The sequence below is a fragment of the Histomonas meleagridis genome (genome assembly GCF_020186115.1).
Source record: "Histomonas meleagridis strain 2922-C6/04-10x chromosome Unknown contig_20, whole genome shotgun sequence".
Taxonomy (NCBI): domain Eukaryota; phylum Parabasalia; order Tritrichomonadida; family Dientamoebidae; genus Histomonas; species Histomonas meleagridis.
In genome coordinates, this window is record NW_027150805.1 from 2528284 (window position 1) to 2548591 (window position 20308).

Below are 20308 nucleotides of genomic sequence, written 5' to 3' on the forward strand. Positions count from 1 at the left end.
ACAGCACTTATTTTAGCATCTGAAAATGGTAATACAGAAATAGTTAAATTACTTCTTGAACAAGAAGGAATTGATATTAATGCTAAAAATATTTATTTGTTTTATTTGATATTTATTTTAATATTTTGGTATTTCAAAATAATATTTGGAAATTATTTATATTATTTGAAACAGCACTTATGATAGCATCTAAAAGAGGTTATACAGAAATAGTTAAATTACTTCTTGAACAAGAAGGAATTGATGTTAATGCAAAAGATATTTATTTGTTTTATTTAAAATTTATTTCAATAATTTGATATTTCAAAATAATATTTGGAAATTATTTAAATTATTCCATACAGCAATTATGATTGCAACTCAAAAGAACCAAATTGATGTTACTTATTTAATTGCAAGTAAAATAATATCAGGGACAACATGTAATGACATACAAAAATATCATAAAGAATAACAAACATATTTGATATTTGATTATTTGATTCTTCTTAAATAAAATGCTTTTACATTCTAAAATTTATATAAATTTACATATTTTAACAGAGTAACGCAATCTTATAATTTCAAATACAGATTTTTATGATTTTAATAGTTTTTGAAATAAATTGTATAAATAATAATTGTACATAATTAAAATTAAATCCCTTCCATAGTTTTAGAGATATTTCTGTTTTAAATTTTGATTTGTGTAAAAGTGGAGATAATAACCTTTATCAAGGACTAAAAAGTGCTAAAATATTATTTGTAGCCTTCTATTGATCTTGATTGGCTTAAAATTGATTTAAAAGCAAGTGGTTGCCTGTGCTTCATAAGGATTATGGGATATGATTGAAGAATATTAAAAATTTTTTGTTAAAGAATTTGCTCTTTCTATATCACAAGTCGTTAAATCAATTCAATTCCAAAATTGAGCGAACAAGGAATTATAATAATCTCTAATTTAATATATTAACAATAGAATATCATGGGACTAATGAAAACGCTGTTTCAAATTTTTCAAAAAATATTATTAATTCTCACATAAAATTAAACAAAATTATTTAATATTTTGGAAACTTAAATAAATTATGATGTAACTCTAGTATATTTGAAATACATATGTGTTGTGAATTTAGAAATATATGATTAACATTATATTTAAGCTTTAATTTCCAAAATTTGATTATTGATCAACCATCAAAAAAAAATGATGTTTTGTATAATAATCAAACTAGCTGGGATTGTGATGAAGATTTATATAAATATTTAAAATTCAAGAATATTAATTAATATTCGTTAAAAAAATGGTTTTTAATGAAGAACTTTATTTTAACGTTCGTCTTGTAGTTTGATTTCAATACAACGATACCATTTTTTCTGTACGAAACGATTACTGATATTGAATTTTCTATCGTCTGTAGAAATTTACAAAAATATTTTAGTAAATTAGTAAGAAAAAACAAAAAATAATTTTAATTTTTGCGTGTTTATTTCATACATTATTAAAATTAAAACTCATAGCCCAAATTACTCAACCTTATTATCACATGTTTTGCATAAGTGATTCTACACAATTCATCATATTTCTCATACACAACATTATAAATTGCCGTTTGCTGACTCTCACTTCCAAACTCTATAATCCTTTGTATTACATAATTACCAAATTGGTCGCCAACCATTTTTGCGATTCGTTCTTCTTCAAATTCGTCATCGTAACCAATGATCTCATTAAAGATCTCATTCCTTTGGTACGAATTTGCTCTTCGAATGCATTTTTCGATGACATTTGATGCGAATTTGTGTATTGAAAATTGATAAAATGATCCCGAAAAATCCTTCAAAAGAACTGCAAAATCATTGTCTGTGCCGGATTCAAGTATGTTTTGAACTACGTAGTTCCCATATTGATCTGTAGCAAGCTCATTCGCATATCCTAAAACTTCATCAACTAACGGTCGTAACCGCTCTATCGGATATTTGTCAAAAAGTTTTTGGATAACTCTGCATCCGCAGTTATCAACAACTAATGAGATTACATGAGGCTTTAACATTTCTACCATCTCATCAAGGCGATGTGGAAGAATTTCAATGAACCTTTGAATAATGTGATTCCCATTTGGTGAAGAACACATTGGAATAATGTTGGATTTGAGGGCTTCATAAATGACCTCGACATTTTCTTTTGTGGTGTTTTCCATGTACTTTTGAAGAACACGACAACTTGATTGTTGCTCGATTATTTTATGAAGATCTGATAAAAAGAAATTAAGGAATCGTTTGTGCGCATCTCCTGTTAGGTATTCACATAGTTTTTGTATAACATAATTAGAACTAAGATCATATACTAACTCATCAAGATGTGGTATTAAACTATTCATGATAACATTACGTTCTACTTGGTCGCAATTATCTATTTTCTGTTGTAGGGTTCGACATCCTTGACGATCTTTTGCCATGTTATAATAATGAGCCGAAATAGCACTTTGATTAGGCATTACCACAGGATTAATTGAGTTGCAAAGTGTACAAATATTTGCTGGGGAGAGGTGTTCTCCTGTTATTGCTTCCCAAAGATCACTTTGAATTAAATGTACTTGATTTGTTTCTGGAACTTCTAACTGAGGAATCTGACGGGAATAAGGAAAATAGGTTGGTGTCAAGCTCCTTGGTATGTTTTGTGGTATTACATCAAAGCTATTTTGGTTCATTTTGCCAGTTCAAAATAACCGTAAAAAGCATTCAATTTCCACATTTGAGTAGCCAAAATTTTGCTCGAGCCAGCTTCAGTTTCCAAACATTCACGAAGTATATTCATTTAAAAACAATGGATTTTTTTATACTTTAACATTAACATCAATTTTTTAGAACAAAGTTAAGGATTTTCAAATTTTACAAAAATTAATGTGGCCGATCAATAATCACAAGAAAAAAAGAAATTGCTTTGTTTTCTTTTATTATGCTAATCAGTGGTCATTATGGGTTAACATAAAACCATTCGATATGTCTACTAGTTTTCACAATTAAGCGAATATTTTGCTTCATTTAATATACTGAGCAATAAACAAAACATTTCATTACATAATCAAATTTAAATCTTTATATTTAGTTCACAAGTTGAGAACAAAGCAGCATTTCCTGCTAAAAATATCCTTTTCCCATTCATCCTACAATATAATGTGCCTCCACGTTTTGACGCTTGGAATGCAACTATTTCTGTTTTGTTCAAACGTTTTGACCAAAATGGTACAATATGACAATGTCCAGAACCGCAAACAGGATCTTCAATAACATTTAGCTTAGGCGCGAAACTTCTAGAAACGCAATCGTAGTTATTTCCTGGTGCTGTAACATGTAATAATAAGCCATCAACTTTTAATAGTTTTTCCATATCAGGATTTATTGTTCGTATTATATTCTCGTCTTCAAATACGCACATAAGGTCTCTTCCAAGGTATGCTTCTTTTGGTGTAACTCCAATGGCTTCAATTAATTCATCAGTAATTGGAACAGGCTTAAGATCATATGCAGGGAATTCCATTTCGTAAAGATCTCCTTTTCTCTCTACGAATAAGTTGCCACTTAATGTTGAAAATGTTACACTTTTTTGATCAAGAATATAATAATTCAAAAGTACAAATGCGCATGCAAGTGTTGCATGCCCACAAAGGTCAATCTCTCCACCAGGTGTAAACCACCTAAGATGATATTTGTTTCCTTCCTTTACTGTAAAAGCAGTCTCTGAGAAATTATTCTCAATTGTAATATTTATCATCAATTCTTCAGGAATCCATTTTTCAAGCACGCATACAGCCGCTTGGTTTCCATGGAAAACCTCATTGGTGAATGCATCCACAACGTATTGCTTCATCACTTTGCCACAACTTTTTCAATGATATTTTATCTTCGTGTTCAAAATTAAATGAATCTTCATATCGTCCAAACACTTCAACTCTATAAAGCACTCTTACAAAAGAAATGACCAATCAGATCTAAACATGAAACTCATTCACTATGCAGATGCAAAACTTAAACTTAATATTAATTGAAATCACAATTTACCAAATGTTCAGTAATCATTTTTTATGTTCATCAAAGTTATAGATTTCATTTCTTTTGTAAGAGAAAATATGTTTTTTTACTTATATGAAAGTGAATATCACTTTGGAAGATGTTGTTCACCAAAAAACGCTATATCGTTATGTAAACTTATCAAAGCGTTCAAATGGTGCGGTCCACCAAATTTCTTTAGAACTCTGGTGAAAACAAATGTCTTCATCCTCAGGAGAGCTCCTTAGCCAAAGCACAAGCGGCCAAGAAGAAGAAGATGCGCGCGAAGAAGAATTAATCCAAGAAGAAAAGAAGAAAAAAGATGAACATTATCGACTTGGCGCTCGACCTCCTTTGATAACAATCTTAAGCCTTTTAGCAGGTCCTCTTATTTCACAACTGACCAATGCATTTTATGGTATTATTGATTCCATGTACATATCAAAATTTGTTGGCCCGTATGGACTTACAGTTGTTTCCAGTTGTTATGTCATTGATTACGTTGCAATTGCATTTGGAAACTTTTTAAACATTGCGACAAGTTCCAAAATCTCATATCTATATGGAAGTGGCCGACAAAATGAAGCTCCGCAAGTTCTTGCTGACTTAATTAGGGTCGCCCTTATCATAGGGGTACTTATTCCTGCGATTCTCTTACCAAGTACCAAACCTCTTTTGTTATGGCTATCAAATGATCAGAGCATTGCAAACGAAGGATTTTATTATGTCCTTCCACACATGTGCTGTTCATTCTCCGCCACCATGTATCTTTGTGTTTTAGGAGTACTTGAAGCAGAAGGTCGTACATGGACTTTTGGTTTTTGTCAATTAAGTTCACTCATTGCTAATATGGCACTATGGGATCCGTTACTACTTATCGGCGTAAAAACGGGCGTTTGGGGCGCCTCGTTAGCGACCGTTTTGTCCGAATTTGTTCCAATGTCAGCGATTGTCATCTGTTTGTTCAAAGGCCGTTTTACCACACGTCTTCACTGGCGGTTATTCGTACAAAAATTCAACAAAGAAACGTACAACGCGTTATTAGTTGCTATTTCAGCGTTATTAATGAACTTATCGACGACGATACCGGAGGTTGTCTTACAAAAGTTTGTTTCAAATGCCGCACGAGCGATTGGAGAATTCAATGATATTATGGCGTTATGGAACATCTTATTACGTTTATATCAATTAGCCATCTGTATTATCCTTGCGTTTAATACTGCGTATTTACCGCCAACTTCATACGCATTTGGAGCTGGAAGATATAAACGGATTTTGTTTTTGTCACTCCACGCGTTTTGGATCATGTGCCTCTGGACAATGATAGTGACAATAGTGATGTGCATTTGGCCGGACAAAATCGCAGGAATATGGAACAGCACCGAAAGGATTTTGTATTGGGCTAAAATCATTATACCCAATAACTTTTATACAATGATGTTATGCCCAATGCGAATGCTGACCGCTTCGTTCTTGCAGGCAATTAAGAAGCCGCTGCTGGCTGGTTTGGTAAGTGTGTTCACGTCTTTACTTCCGTTGCCAATATTCTCGACAATTACCTACTTGAATAATAAGACAGACCCGGGAGAAATATTCAAGGCGTACATATACAATGACACGTTTTCTTTCGTTGTTTCGTTTTGTTTCGCAGGAGTTTCAATGTATAAACTTCTGAGATCAAAGAAAAATGATAATGAAAATGGGAATTCTTCGTCTAACAATAGTTATGAGGAAGAAGTTAATGAAGAAATGCCCGCTGAAGCTTAGGACTTTTGTATTAGTAAATTAAATACTTTTCATTTCTATGATATTTTGTCCTAAGTTTGCTGCGTTTGACAGTTCGGGGTGCCCCGTTTCGGTTCCGGGCCAATCAAAAATGGGATTCGATCTGCTCCACTTTCTGCAGCCTGTTCTTAACTTTGTACCGACGGTGCCGAAGCCAAAGAATGATATTGACATTAGAAGGAGATTGATGTATACTTTTGCAGCACTCGCTTTATATCTCGTTTGTACATTAACTCCACTTTATGGTGTTCGTAAAGTTGCTCATCAAGACCCAATGTATCACCTTCGCCTCCTTACTGCTTCATCTAAGTATACACTTATGGAACTTGGTATATCCCCAATTGTTAGCTCAGGTATGATTCTTCAACTCCTATCCGGATTCGGACTGATCAATCGTGATCAAACAAATCAAGAATCAACAGCACTTTTCGATGCTGCTCAAAAGCTTGCTGGCTTAGTCATGACATTATTCCAAGCATGCACAGCTCTCTTCACAGGTCAATACGGAGTTCTTAAAGACATTGGAGTTTTCGGTTCAGTTGCAATCATCGCTCAATTACTTGTTGCTGCTGTGGTTGTTATCCTTCTTGATGAAATGCTTCAAAATGGTTATGGCATTGGCTCCGGTATTTCATTATTCATTGCTACAAACATTTGCGAACAAATTGTTTGGCGTCTTTTCTCATTCCAATCATTCACATATGGACGTGGTAAAGAATATGAAGGTGCAATTGTTGCATTCTTCCATCTTCTTATCACACGTAAAGATAAACTCAGAGCTATTCGAGAAGCTATGTTCCGCTCACACCTTCCAAACCTTTCCAACGTCTTCTCTACGCTTCTTGTCTTCATCGCAGTCATTTTCTTTGAGCACATCAAAATTGACGTCCGTTTAATGACGACCGTTAACCGCGCCGATCCAAAACCGTTCGAGATTAAGCTTTTCTATGCATCCACTACACCAATCATTGTTCAATCCACAGTTATTTCACAAATCTGCTCATTCTCAAGAATCATTTGTTCACGTTGGCCAGAATCAATTGTTACACGTATTCTTGGTGTCTGGAGATCACCAGAACAAGGCTTAGGTGATGAATATGCAGTTCCAATCAGTGGTTTAGCATATTATCTTCAAGCGCCAACATCAATCAAACATACACTTAATGATCCATTACATACACTCATTTATTTGATCATCATTTTAAGCTCTGCTGGTATCATTGCTTATTACTACATTAACATTAGTGGCCAATCTGCTAAGGATGTCGCTAATAGTCTTAAGGCACAACACCTTACAATCCAAGGCCATCGTGAAGATAAGAACGCGATTGCGAAGAAGCTTAACTACTACATCCCAACAGCGGCTGCACTCGGCGGTATCCTCACTGGACTTCTCTCATTCGTCGCCGACTTCCTTGGCGCATTCGGATCTGGAACGGGTATCATTTTAGCCGTATCAATCCTTTACCAGTTCGCTGAAGAGGTCAGCAAAGAGGCCGCCAAATCAGGAGGAGCGCTCTCATTCCTTTTCTAATTTGATTCAAGTAAATTCTAACAGATTTATTTTGTTTATATAAAAGTAATATGTGGCGGTTTGCAGATATAAGTGCGGTGTACTTTAATTAAGAAACACATTCGTAAATAAATATTGAGTTTTTAAGTTATGTTTTGATATTAATCACAAATATGTGAAATGAATGATAAATTCTTATATCTATCAACAAGTTTGTTCTTTGTCTGATAGTTGGAAATGCTCCATGTGATTTATATTTGATATTTTATAAAAGATTCAATATTTATTTTTGGAAGAATCAACCTTATGAAGATTATGTAATAAAATGGCTCAGTATTTAAATGTAGGTAATACATGTAAAATTTTTATTTTCTAAATAATTAAGGGATTTACTGAAAGATGGTATAAATATTGTTAAAAAAATTTGATGAGAATTGGACAAACATTGAATCACAAACATAACCGTGATCATTTTCCAAATAATATTTTCAATAAATAAAAGTTTACTAAATAAGTTAGAAAGAAACAAATTCACATTAAAAATATTTTCCCTTCTTTTAATATTTGAATTTTCTATAATTCTTAAAAAATATTCAAAAAATAATGATCAATATATTTACATGCCCTAATATAAACATTCATTATACGAATTTCATATATGTTTTCCATTTCGAAAACTACTGCTTAACAATATTACTATTTATGCACATAATATTAACTATGCATATAGAACAAAAGAGGTTAATTAATTTTAATAATTGATATTTTTTTAAAGCAAAACGATTTTTGTGCAAGAAATGATATGAACAAATTAGCGTTGAAAATAACTGTAATTTCAGAAGTTTACAAAAATCATATACGTTTATAATTTTTATCATGTCATCCACAAATCGCATCGACTAAAAACATAATTTTATCTCCAATTCCTTAAAATAAATAGCATTTAGGTGATAAAAACATACAAACAATTTATTGATAAAAAACAGTTATTCTAATATAAATTCTTCTTCAGCTTCTGTCTCTTCTTCATTCGATTTGGAACTTATAAAGTCTATATCTGTTGGTGGGTCTGTATCAAAAGCATCTATTTTACTACTATCACTGTATGAATTTGTTATTGTTACAATAATTCTGTCGTTTTTTGGAATCTGTGATGGGATATCAAAATAATCCGAATCGTCATCGCTTAGAAAATCCTGGGAACTTTCGGTGGCTTCGTTTGAAAATGAATCAATTGAAAATGTTGAACAAGAAACGAAAGATTCTGAATATGAATCTGACATCATACCACATGCTTCATCGTCTGTTAGAAAATCATCTGGATTGGATTGTGTTTTCATACAACCCAATGTTTTCTCTTTTATTGTCTTTTGAATCTATATTTCGGTTAATTCAAAGATTCAGAAGTCTCGAGTGAAGGAAAATTCAATAGTTTACGGAGTGAAGGAATGGTGAAGAAAAAATATAATCAGCTTTCAACTATTGGTTAAAAACTATCATTAAATAAAAAGCATAACAATCGCTTTGATTTTATGAGGGCATTATAATAAATGTGATTCTTTGTATGAAATATTTTTCCTTAAAATGATAAACTTATTTTTGTTTCTATATTCGATGATTTTGTTTGATTTAAGACTTCTTTGTTAAGATTGCTTAAATTTCCCAATGATATCAACATGTAAATGTTTGAAGAAATACTTTTTTGCATCTGTTTGTTTCTTGTTTCTACGTAACACCATCTTTTTTAAAAAATTTATCATTTCCTTCACCTGCCAACAAGTTAAGTGATTTTGAATAGTTTATTCAATCCGATAGCAAAGTGACACTTCACTTCATATTCCCCCTTTTCAAAATGAGAATTTCGTCGTTCAGAGGATTTATCCCAATTCATCCGCCTTGTCTTTTTATTTCACCTATTGACGGATCAGTAATTTATCCATATGCAAAATTCGTTGTCGTTGAATCAAAATCTGGTACACAATCTTTTCTTGAAGGTTGTGATGAAAAAATTACATGTCTTGATATGTCACCAAAAGGAAGGATGATTGCTGCAGGTCAAGAAGGCTTACGTTCAGATGTTATTGTTTGGAGATATTCCAACAAATCAATTCTTTTTAGATTTTCAGAACATGATGGTGGGATTTCTTGTCTTTCTTTTTCACAAGATGAACGCCTTCTTGCTACTTATGGCAATGAAGGCCGTCTTATCATTTGGGACATGGCAACTGGAAATATTGTTACACATCACAAGTTCAACCCAATAGAAACAATTAAATGGGGAGGCCGTGTACCAGATGTCAAAGGGCGTCCCACTCCAACATTTTATCTTGCAACATATGGTTCTCAAGGAATATCATTGCATATCATTGATCCATCAACAGGCTCAATTACCACACATAATCTTCCTCAAGGAAAGGTAGTTCGAACAGTATCATCCTTTGCCTTCACAGATACTCATCTTTTTTGTTCCACTGAATCATCAGATGTCCTTATATTTGAACTTCATAGTCGTACACTTATAAAAATCCTTCCTGTTGGCAGCAAAGGTGTTACTTATCTCTACACATCCAATGACGGTGGCATTTTAGCTTCTTGTGGGGATGGAACTCTTCATTCAATTGATTTAAACACATCACGAAAAATATATTCATGTAACCATCCAATTGCATGCATATACAATGACCATATCATCACTACTGACGGCTGTTTCATCTCATGCAATGCCGGCGTTGTTTGGGAATCAAACCCTACAACCGTCACATCAATTGCGTGCTGTGGAAGTGTATCGGCTTCATCGGCGGTTGACAAGACCGTTAAAGTGTGGGACAACGACCGTTTAAACTGTCGGCTATCGTTCACAGCAAACGCTCGATATTCCCCAACAGCAGTTGCATTATCACCTAATTTACTGATCGTTGGATACAACAATGGAGCTGTTAATGGATTTGATTTTAACACTGCAGAAAAACTTTTCGAAATTCAACATTGTCATCATACTGAAGTATCAGTATGCGAAATATCACCAACGAAGCGATTCTTTGCAACAGGTGGTTGCGATGCAGCCGTGCGAATCTGGGATATTCGTACTCGAGAAATTCTGACACATTTAAAGAATCATACCATGCGCGTGAATTCCCTTAAGTTTGTTCCATCTGCAACGCACTTATATTCTTCAAGCGACGACATGTCAGTTTGCTTGTTTGATTTGAAGTCCGAAAAAATGATAAATCAATTGACATGTTTCGATTCAGGCGTAACTGACATTGATATCTCAGACAAATACTTAATCGCTTCCACACATGATGGCCATTTGATGAAGTTTTGTGTATCGCAATCAAATGATCCAATCATGAAAACTAAAACAAAAGAGATAACTTGTATGAAAGTGTCGCCAAATGGCAAAAAGATTGCAATGGGTCATAGAGATGGCTCTGTATCTTTGTGGGATGTGGAAACTATGAGGAAAAATGATGAAATGTTTGTGCACAGCTTTGATGTTACGAGTGTGCGCTTTGTGAGCGACGAAAGAGTGATGACTGCGGGCGCAGACGGCGGACTAAGTGTACTTGAGGTGTGAGATCTGTTTATGTATATCTAATTGACATAAATAAAAACGAAGTGTTATTATTTTTGGGGATTTTGTGCACCTAAAAAGAGTTTGTAATGGGTTTGTAACCAGATTTTGCACTCTCGTTACGAAAATTTACGATGGAACTTTCTATACAACGATAATTTTTTCTGGCAAAAACGATATTAAAATTATTGAATTTTCTATCGTTTGTCATGGGAATTATGAAAAAACAAAAAGTATTAATACAAATATTTATTTCTATTAAACAAAGTTAATGTTTTTATGTGCATATAAATGCTTTACAAATTGAAAGAAGGCAATTTTATAGGAAAAACGCTATCAATACTTAAATCAACATTTGAAACGATTTCGCCAATTACATCATCAAAGCTTTTGGCTTCGTTTTGTTTACTTGTTCGAATGGAATTTGGCTTTCCTTTTATCATAAAATTAGACAAATACGCAGAAGGAACATTAATTTGTAATAAATTTTCTGGGCCTAAATTGATATTTGATGTTATTTCATTAATTATTTTGTTAAATTTGTTATCATTTTCATTATGTTTCGCCTTTTGCTTATTGATTGGATGCGTTTTATCTTTACTTGTGAAATTAGACAAATATGAAGAAGGAATGTTAATTGGTAATAAATTTTCTGGACTTAAATTGATATTTGAAGTTATTTCATTAATTATTTCACTATTAATTTCTATTTCGCTCTTATTTTTCTTTTTTCTTGGGATAATTATATGATTTTTATCTTTTATTGTATAATTAATTAAAAATGTATTTGGAGTTTGAGTGAATAAATCGTTTTCTAATTTCATTTCGATTTGAGAAGTTATATCATTAATTATTTCGTCATCGATTTGGATATCATTTTGCGTCGATAACTTTTTATTTATTGGATGCGTTTTATCTTTAGCAGCGAACGAATTTAAAAATGAATTAGATCCAAATATAAATGGAAAATATTCGGGCTGAAATTTGATATTCGTAATTATTTCATTTATAGTTTCTTTACTGATTTCTTTATTGATTTTAATGAGAATTTGTTTATTTGGTTTGCGCGATTTGTCTTTAATTGTGAAATTAGCTAAAGATGAATTTGCTATTGGAATTATTAAGTCGTTTTCTGGCTTAAAATCTAATTTTGTAACAATTTCATTTATTGTTTCATTATTTATTCTTTGAATATTTTTGTTACTTTTCGGTGCATTTAAATGCGTTTTTTCCTTTGGCATGAAATTACATAAATGAAAACAGTTAATATTTGTAATTATTGTTTCTTCAGGTTTGAAATTAAGATTTGTAACGATATCTTTAATAGTTTTTTCATTTATTTCTTTAAGTTGTTTACCAATTAACTGTTTTTTATCTTTTGACGTGAAATTGGTTAAATTTGGATTTGGTTTTATTGCTTTAATTAAGTCATTATTTTCTATGTTAAAATCTAATTTTGTTACAATATCATTATAAACTTTATCTGATAATTCTTTTCCATGTTTTTGCTTTTGTTTAATTCTTGAATGCGTTTTATCTTTAGATGTGAAATTGGACAAATATTCATTTGCTGTTTCAATTTGAATATTATTTTCTGGATTAAAATCGATTTTTCCTATAACATCATCAATAAAAATGGAATCAACAACAGGTTTTTGTGATTTAATTTTTTGTTTTCTGTTCAAGTTATTTAAATTTGAACAAGTTATATTGTTGACGTATGGATAATTAGCAAAATTCAATTGTGATTTAATTATTTCGTATGTTTCATTTTCAATTTCCTCCGCTTTTTTAGGAATTGTGGTCTCTTTTACTTTAAATGATTTTAGATATTTCGTGCCTAAATCAAATAACGAAGGAATAATTGGATTAAGATTCGATTCATTAAATAGTTTTTCTATTATTCCTTTTGGTATTTCAATTTCCTTTTCTTGTTCCTCTTCTTCTGTAATTTGTATTTCTTTCTTTTCTTTTGGTTTAAATGTATCTAAATATTTTATATCTAATTCAAATATATTAGGGATAATTGGATTAAGATTCGATTCATTAAATAGTTTTTCTACTATTTCTTCAGGAATTTCAATTTCCTCTTCTTCTGTAATTTGTATTTCTTTCTTTTCTTTTGGTTTAAATGTTTCTAAACATTTAATATCTAATTCAAAAATATTTGGAATAATTTGTTCAACATTTAATTCATTAAATAGTTTTTCTGTTATTTTGTCTGGAATTTCAACTTTATGTTCTTCTTCTACGATTTGAATTTCTTTCTTTTCTTTAGGTGTAAATAATTCCAAATATGTTATATCTAATTCAAATAAATGAGGAATAATTTGTTCAACATTTAATTCATTAAATAGTTTTTCAGTTATTTCATCTGGTATTTCAATTTCCTTTTCTTGTTCCTCTTCTTCTGTAATTTGTATTTCTTTCTTTTCTTTTGGTTTAAATGTTTCTAAATATTTGGGATCTAATTCAAATAAATGAGGAATAATTTGTTCAACATTTAATTCATTTAATAGTTTTTCTGTTATTTCTTCAGGAATTTCAATTTCCTTTTCTTGTTCCTCTTCTTTTGTAATTTTTATTTCTTTCTTTTCTTGAGGCGTAAATGATTCTAAATATTTCGCATCTAATTCAAATAATGAAGGAATAATTGGATTAAGATCTGATTCATTAAATAGTTTTTCTGTTATTTCTTCAGGAATTTCAATTTTTTCTTTTATTATTTTCTTTTTTCTTACAAAATTATATAAACATGTTAAATCTTTCATATATAATGGTATAATTAAATGTTTATCATATTCTTGTATTTCATATTCATTATTTTCTATTTCTTCTACTCTTCTTATATATGGAAGCATGTTTAATATAACTGGTTTCTCAATTATAAGATTATCACAAATTTTATTAAATTCTTTTGGTATTTTTTGCATTGGCAAATCGTTTAATTTTTCAAAATTATAAATTACTTTATTATTTGGTTTAGCAATATTTATTTGGAAACCTTTTTGTAATAAATCAACTTCATCATTATTATATAATTCAATTTTATCTTTTTTGAATGAAATCAAATTCATTATCGAATTATTTAATAAGTCCTTCAAGAAACTAAATTCGAATTCTTTTTCATAAACAATTTTTACAGGAGTTTGAGGAGTTGATGGTGTAGATACATATGATTTAAGATAAGAACATGATTTTAATAATGGAGTTAATAATAAATTGTAGTTGATTTTTGGAAGTTCTGTGATTAAAACTTTTGGAGTTTCGACTTTTTTAATTAATTTTGATTTCCATAAAACGAAATATTTTTTAGCAACAAATAATTGATAATTTTTAATTGCTTCTTTTTGTCTATTTTGTACTGATTCCCAATAACAACTTATTGCATCTTTAAATGCAGAACGTATAGTTTTCTTAGTAAATTCATTATAAAATGTTTCAAATTCTTTTTCTTTCTCTTTTCGACATTGTATTAATTGTTCATTATATTGCTTTAATCGATTAAAACGTATAATATTACAATATCTTCGAGCAAATTCAATCCATTTTTTCTCAACAATTAAAGCCTTTTGTTTTTCATATAAATCACAAAAACGTTTTCGTTGAACGAAAGATATCCATTGCTTCCGATAAATTAGATGATTTTTCGCTTTACATAATTCATTTATTTGATTAATATGAATTAGTTTATGAATAAAACTGTTCCATATCTTTAAATAATTCGAAAAATTAGAAAGCGATTGGAATTTATGAATACTCAAAAGTCGTTTTGTGAAGTTTCTCCATTGATATAAATGATTTGAAATATTTATCTGATTTTGTAATCTTTTGATTTTACTTAATTTTGAAGCAAAGTCATTCCATTTTTTCCTGTATTCGAATTGCTGATGTTCGTTAATGAGCTTGTTATGTTGTATAGATTTTTGATAATGTGATGATAGTCGAATCCACCGTTTTAAATGAATACCACGTTTCTTTTTATACCTACTATTCCAAGTTAAAAATGCGTTTTTAATAAGTTTGTGTTGTTGAAGATTTTGACATTTATGTGATAATAATTTGAGTTTGGTTTCTTTTGTTTTATGAATTAAAATTTGGTGTTGCTTCCTTTGATCTTCTTGTTTTCGTAGCTGTTGGATTGTGTCTTTAATTTTTTTGAATAATAAAACTCTACGCTTTTGAACTAATGCATTTGCTAGTTTTTTCCATTTTAAAATTAATAACTTCTTTTTCCATTTGAGAAAATATGTTTCCTCTGTTTTTTGCTTAAAATCATCCAAAGATTTACTTAAAGTCACACATTTTTGGATAATATATTTAGTATTATTTCTTAACTTAGTAGATGCAAAAAGAAACCACTTCCTCCGCAGCTCGATTTTCCTATTTAGTTTTTTTAAATTTTTATAAATTCCTGATATCTCGACTGCATTGGATAAGTTCATTTTACTTTTTAACGTCCAATTTTCAATAGTTTACAAATGAAATCATATTTTGGTTTTTATAATACAATACAACATTACAGGAAACTTAGTGTTACAATACTTCGGAAGATTCAGACCTTCAGCAAAAACCCCCACACTTCATTTAATCAAAAATATCATACTTAGCAATGTCGTCGTTTAAACAAGCGCTTGTTAATTAAAAAGAAATGACATTTGCCTCCTCAGCTTCATCTTCATTTGCCCATGAAAGAGGACAGCAGCAGCATGGATCATCAAACAAATCGACTTCATCGTCGAAGGTACATTCAGATTCTGCTGGACAGCCAGACATGTCAATTTCGAGTGTATGCCCATTGTCATTTTTGTTTTGGTCTTTAGGCTGATATTCTGGTGGCGATGTTTCATTTACTCCGAAAACAGCAGAAATTTCCGATTTTAATGGTTTCTGTGGTATTGTGTATTGACTAGTCATTAAAAATGGCTGTGGTGAAACGAATAAATTAGGTTGAAACATTTGATGTGTAATATATGTTGGCATGAATCCGGGACTTAACATGGGAACTGGGGAGGATACAACCCTCCTACGTACGGACCACATTCGTTGCTCTGCAAAATTGCTCTTAAGAAATGGAATTGCTTCAAGTAAAGGTGCAGATGCATCACCTTTTATAGGTGCACTGCAATATCCCATTTTAGCAAGCGCCCCGTTGATGGACGATTTGCATTTATTAATTAGTAAACGTAATTGACGTGTGTTGATAGCAATATCCCAACCCATCCAACACACACCACATACAAGACAACGATTTCCATCACCAGAATCACCTCTCATGCAATATTTTCTTATCATTGCTAATGCATCTTGAAGTGATTTAATACGTTGATATCTTTTAAATTTTGTATTTGAAGTTGTAAGCTCAATACGAAGTTTATTATATAAATCTTGATCTGATTTGCTTAGCTGATCGAAAAAAGCAGGTTGAATTTTGCTTAAGTGCTCGTCGTTCGTTGGCTCCTCTTCAGACATTTATAGTCAGAATTTTGAAATGTTTACAAATCCTCAAAACGTTTCCTTAAAATCTAATCAGCCTTGTTCCTAAATCTCTTCAATAATTCACCCGTAACATCCTTACAAATACTTCTCCTAGCTTATACAAATAATATTTTACTTTCTACATAAAAAATTTTACATATTCATATTATATTTTCTTCATTTTATTCCAAATAATTCTCAACAATTACCTCAAAACACACAGAAACAAATCACAAACCAAAATATAATGAAGTAAAACAAATTCATTTCGAGATAAAACAGAAGTATTTATTAACAGAAAACAAATAACACAAAAAGACCGCTAAGAGAAATCCGTGGTAATGAACGGGTGATTTGCCGCCGCGTCCGTTTCCATTCTTTCTCTTGGGTCCAACGCCAGTAATTTTTCGATGAAATCTATGAACATTATTCTTCTGTCTCTTTCTATTTTCCTTTCTTCTGCTGTATCCCCTATTCCGCTTTCGTAATTCAAAACGATTTCTGTGATGTTATCCAATTGGAATATCTTCGGAATCGGGTTCGGGTTTATTCCTTTCTCCGCATAGTATTGTTCGGGACACTTCAGCGTTCCGTCTTGAAGAAAGAACTCGTCGCGGCGATTCGTCGCGCGCATCATTTCGTCGGGGAACGCGCCGCGAAACTGAATGAAGAAGACAAGCATTTGATACTCGTCTTGTCCTGGGAAAAGCGGAATCCCGGTGAAAAGTTCGAATAGAAGACATCCATATGACCACATATCAATCGGATGCGAATAGTTAAGCTCGAGGATTACTTCGGGTGCCCGATAATATCGAGACTGGATATAAAATCGATTCGTATGTGATGTGAAGATTGAACTCCCATAGTCAATAAGCTTGACATTAGTGGAAAAGCCATCAGCTAAAACAACATTCTCGGGTTTGATGTCGCAATGAATAATCTCACAACGTTTAAGCGCTGATAGAATGGTAAGAAGATTACGCGCAACACTTTGGATAAGCGGAAGTTGAAGACCATGGAATTTGCGCCATTCTAACACTGAGTAGAGATTAAGTGAAAGTAATTCCATGACGATGCAAATATGATCGTTGTAATTAAACCAGTCAAATAAACGTGAAATACAGCACTGCTCTTCAGGGGTGGTGCTGTCCATGATCTTTTGAAGCATTTGAATTTCGCTTTGAGCTTGTTGTCGATATCTGTATTGGGATTTTGTGATTTTGATGGCTACTGATTGTGGTGAATTATTGCTTGGATCTGTAACATCAACGGCATGGTATACATGACCAAATTGACCGCTTCCTAGTTTTTTAAGTATTTGATACTTTGTACCACTTGGACTTTCGATGATAAAGTTTGTAGGTACAACTAACTCACCATTTGGGTTTTCATAACACTCGAAACTGGTTGAGATTTCGCAAGAGGGGAATTGTAGGTGTGCCATTACAATTGGCACTTTTTGCTTGTTATTTCAAATATAACTTCACATCACATTGGGAAAAAGTGAAGCAAAAGAATCAGAGTCAGACGTTAAAAATCTATTTAAATACTTTATATAAAACTGGATTTCGAAATAATATTGTAACGGCCAGAGACAAATTCACGAAATTTTTAATATTTTAACTTTTCAACAAGTTTTACCAAATCAAAAGTTGTTAAATGCTAAAGACACTATTAACGTATTTCCTATGCAGTAAAAACAATTGTTGAAAATTCTAATAATAATATCTTCACTATAAAATTCTAAAAGAAATAATTGTCAGAAATAGCTCAAGGCATTTCAAAGATTATATCTTTATGAATTCTGTAGTTTTTGATATCGCCTCATTAATAAATTATCTTTATGAATTTAATCCATCAAAAGAAGATTGTAATCAAACATCCTTAATTTATAATGGAAGTATTAGTTCTGTTAAACTTATTTCGAATATAGCCACAAAAATAAATTTGATTTTTTTTTTTCATGTTTTGATAGTTTTAATGGATTGTATATCTTATTTTAATTAACTTTATGCATAAAGTAATACCGTCCAAATAAAAAACTCAATCAAAAAATTCAGTCACATATAAAATCGATTTTTTTGATTCCCCTAAGTTATTTATTTCGAATTTTAAATTTTTAATAAACAAATTTTGTATTTGGTTTTGTTTAGTTTAAATCTGCCCAGGGCACAAATTTTTTGTCCCGTCCACAAGTAGACGCATTAAATATTTAATGTTTTCTATTTTCTTTCATTGCTTCCCTAAACTATTCGAAATCGAAATTTTATTAGCATCTTTATTACGAAGTAATTCAACTATTTCTAAGTAATCATTTTTAGATGCAATCATAAGTGCTGTTTCAAATATTAAAAATGATTTCCAAATATTCTTTTAAAATATCAAATTAATATAATAAATTTCAAATAAAACAAATAAATATTTTTAGCATTAATATCAATTCCTTCTTGTTCAAGAAGTAATTTAACGATTTCTGTATGACCTTTTTTAGATGCCCACATAAGTGCTGTTCTAAATAATTTAAATAATTTCCAAATATTATTTTGAAACATCAAATTATCAAAATAAATATTAAATAAAACAAATAAATATCTTTAGCATTAATATCAATTCCTTTTTGTTCAAGAAGTAGTTGAACGATTTCTGTATAACCTTTCAAAGATGCCCAAATAAGAGCTGTTTCAAAAATTATAAATAATTCCCAAACATTATCGTGAAATCAGCAATTATTAAAATAGAATTTAAATAAGACAAATAAATACCTTTAGTATTAAAATCAATTCCTTTTTGATTAATAAGTAATGCTACTATATTTGTATGACCTTCTGTAGATGCATACATAAGTGCTGTCTCAAATCATCTAAATGAATTTCAAAATTTATTTTGAAATTTGTGAAAATTATTAAAATAAATATCAGATAAGTTAAATAAATATCTTTAGCATTAATATCAATTCCTTCTTTTTCAAGAAGTAATCTAACTATTTCTGTATGACCTTTTTTAGATGCCCACATAAGTGATGTCCATAATATTTTAAATAATTTCCAAATATTATTTGGAAATATAAAATTATTAAAATAAATATTAAATAAAACAAATAAATATCTTTAGCATTAATATCAATTCCTTCTTGTTCAAGAAGTAATTTAACTATTTCTGTATAACCAATTTTAGATGCAATCATTAGTGCCGTATAAAATAATTTAAATAATCTCCAAATTATTTAAATAAATATCAAAATATCATCACAAATACTAAACAAAAGGTGTAAATAGCTTTATTATTAATATCAATTCCTTTTTGTTTAAGAAGTAATTTAACCAATTCTTTATTACCACTAAAAGATGCTAAAATAAGTGAATCATTAAATATTTTAAAGAAATTCCAAATATTGTTTTGATGCTTGAAAATATTAAAACAAATATTAAACAAAGCCGATAAATATCTTTAGCATTTACATCAATTCCTTCTACCTCAAGAAGTAATTTAACAATTTCATAATTGCCACTGAATGATGCAGTCATTAGTGCTGTCTCAAATTTTTGAAACGAATTCCAAATATTATTTTGATATTTGGAATTATCAAAATAAATTAAAAATCTTATATATAAATACCTTTATCATTGAATTTAATTTCTTTTTGTGCAAGAAGTAATTTAACTATTTTTGTATGACCATAATAACATGTTGTAATAAGTATGGACCAAAATAACTTGAATAATTTCCTAATATTATTTTGAAATTCTGTATTAATAAAACGAATTTCAAACAATATAAATAAATATCTTTAAAATTAATATCGATTCCTTTTTGTTCAAGAAGTATTTTAACTATTTTTGTATGACCATTTTCAGAAGCATACATAAGTGGTGAATAACAAAATTTGAATAAATTCCAAACATTATTTTGAAATATAAAATCATCAAAAT

General features: G+C 30.4%; 7 protein-coding genes across 7 annotated transcripts; 3 read left to right on the forward strand and 4 right to left on the reverse strand.

Moving 5' to 3' along the window:
* Positions 1-1487: 1487 nt before the first annotated feature.
* Positions 1488-2438, reverse strand: GO595_003306 (Pumilio-family RNA binding repeat containing protein; the record flags this gene model as incomplete). The annotated part of the gene is made up of 1 exon (XM_067916313.1): positions 1488-2438. One exon carries the CDS (start codon positions 2436-2438, stop codon positions 1488-1490), a length of 951 nt encoding a protein of 316 aa, XP_067777107.1.
* A 632-nt stretch (positions 2439-3070) lies between these two features.
* GO595_003307 (PhzF family phenazine biosynthesis protein) lies at positions 3071-3850 on the reverse strand (the record flags this gene model as incomplete). The annotated part of the gene is made up of 1 exon (XM_067916314.1): positions 3071-3850. One exon carries the CDS (start codon positions 3848-3850, stop codon positions 3071-3073), a length of 780 nt encoding a protein of 259 aa, XP_067777108.1.
* Positions 3851-4248: 398 nt separating this feature from the next.
* GO595_003308 (MatE family protein) lies at positions 4249-5796 on the forward strand (the record flags this gene model as incomplete). The annotated part of the gene is made up of 1 exon (XM_067916315.1): positions 4249-5796. The coding sequence occupies one exon, from the start codon at positions 4249-4251 to the stop codon at positions 5794-5796; it is 1548 nt and encodes a 515-aa protein (XP_067777109.1).
* A 109-nt stretch (positions 5797-5905) lies between these two features.
* GO595_003309 (protein transporter Sec61 subunit alpha) lies at positions 5906-7348 on the forward strand (the record flags this gene model as incomplete). The annotated part of the gene is made up of 1 exon (XM_067916316.1): positions 5906-7348. The coding sequence occupies one exon, from the start codon at positions 5906-5908 to the stop codon at positions 7346-7348; it is 1443 nt and encodes a 480-aa protein (XP_067777110.1).
* Positions 7349-9179: 1831 nt separating this feature from the next.
* Positions 9180-10904, forward strand: GO595_003310 (WD repeat-containing protein 16; the record flags this gene model as incomplete). Its single annotated transcript, XM_067916317.1, has 1 exon — positions 9180-10904. The coding sequence occupies one exon, from the start codon at positions 9180-9182 to the stop codon at positions 10902-10904; it is 1725 nt and encodes a 574-aa protein (XP_067777111.1).
* A 4638-nt stretch (positions 10905-15542) lies between these two features.
* On the reverse strand, positions 15543-16373 carry GO595_003311 (potassium/sodium hyperpolarization-activated cyclic nucleotide-gated channel 1; the record flags this gene model as incomplete). The annotated part of the gene is made up of 1 exon (XM_067916318.1): positions 15543-16373. One exon carries the CDS (start codon positions 16371-16373, stop codon positions 15543-15545), a length of 831 nt encoding a protein of 276 aa, XP_067777112.1.
* Positions 16374-16701: 328 nt separating this feature from the next.
* Positions 16702-17823, reverse strand: GO595_003312 (CMGC family protein kinase; the record flags this gene model as incomplete). Its single annotated transcript, XM_067916319.1, has 1 exon — positions 16702-17823. The coding sequence occupies one exon, from the start codon at positions 17821-17823 to the stop codon at positions 16702-16704; it is 1122 nt and encodes a 373-aa protein (XP_067777113.1).
* Between the last annotated feature and the right edge of the window lie 2485 nt (positions 17824-20308).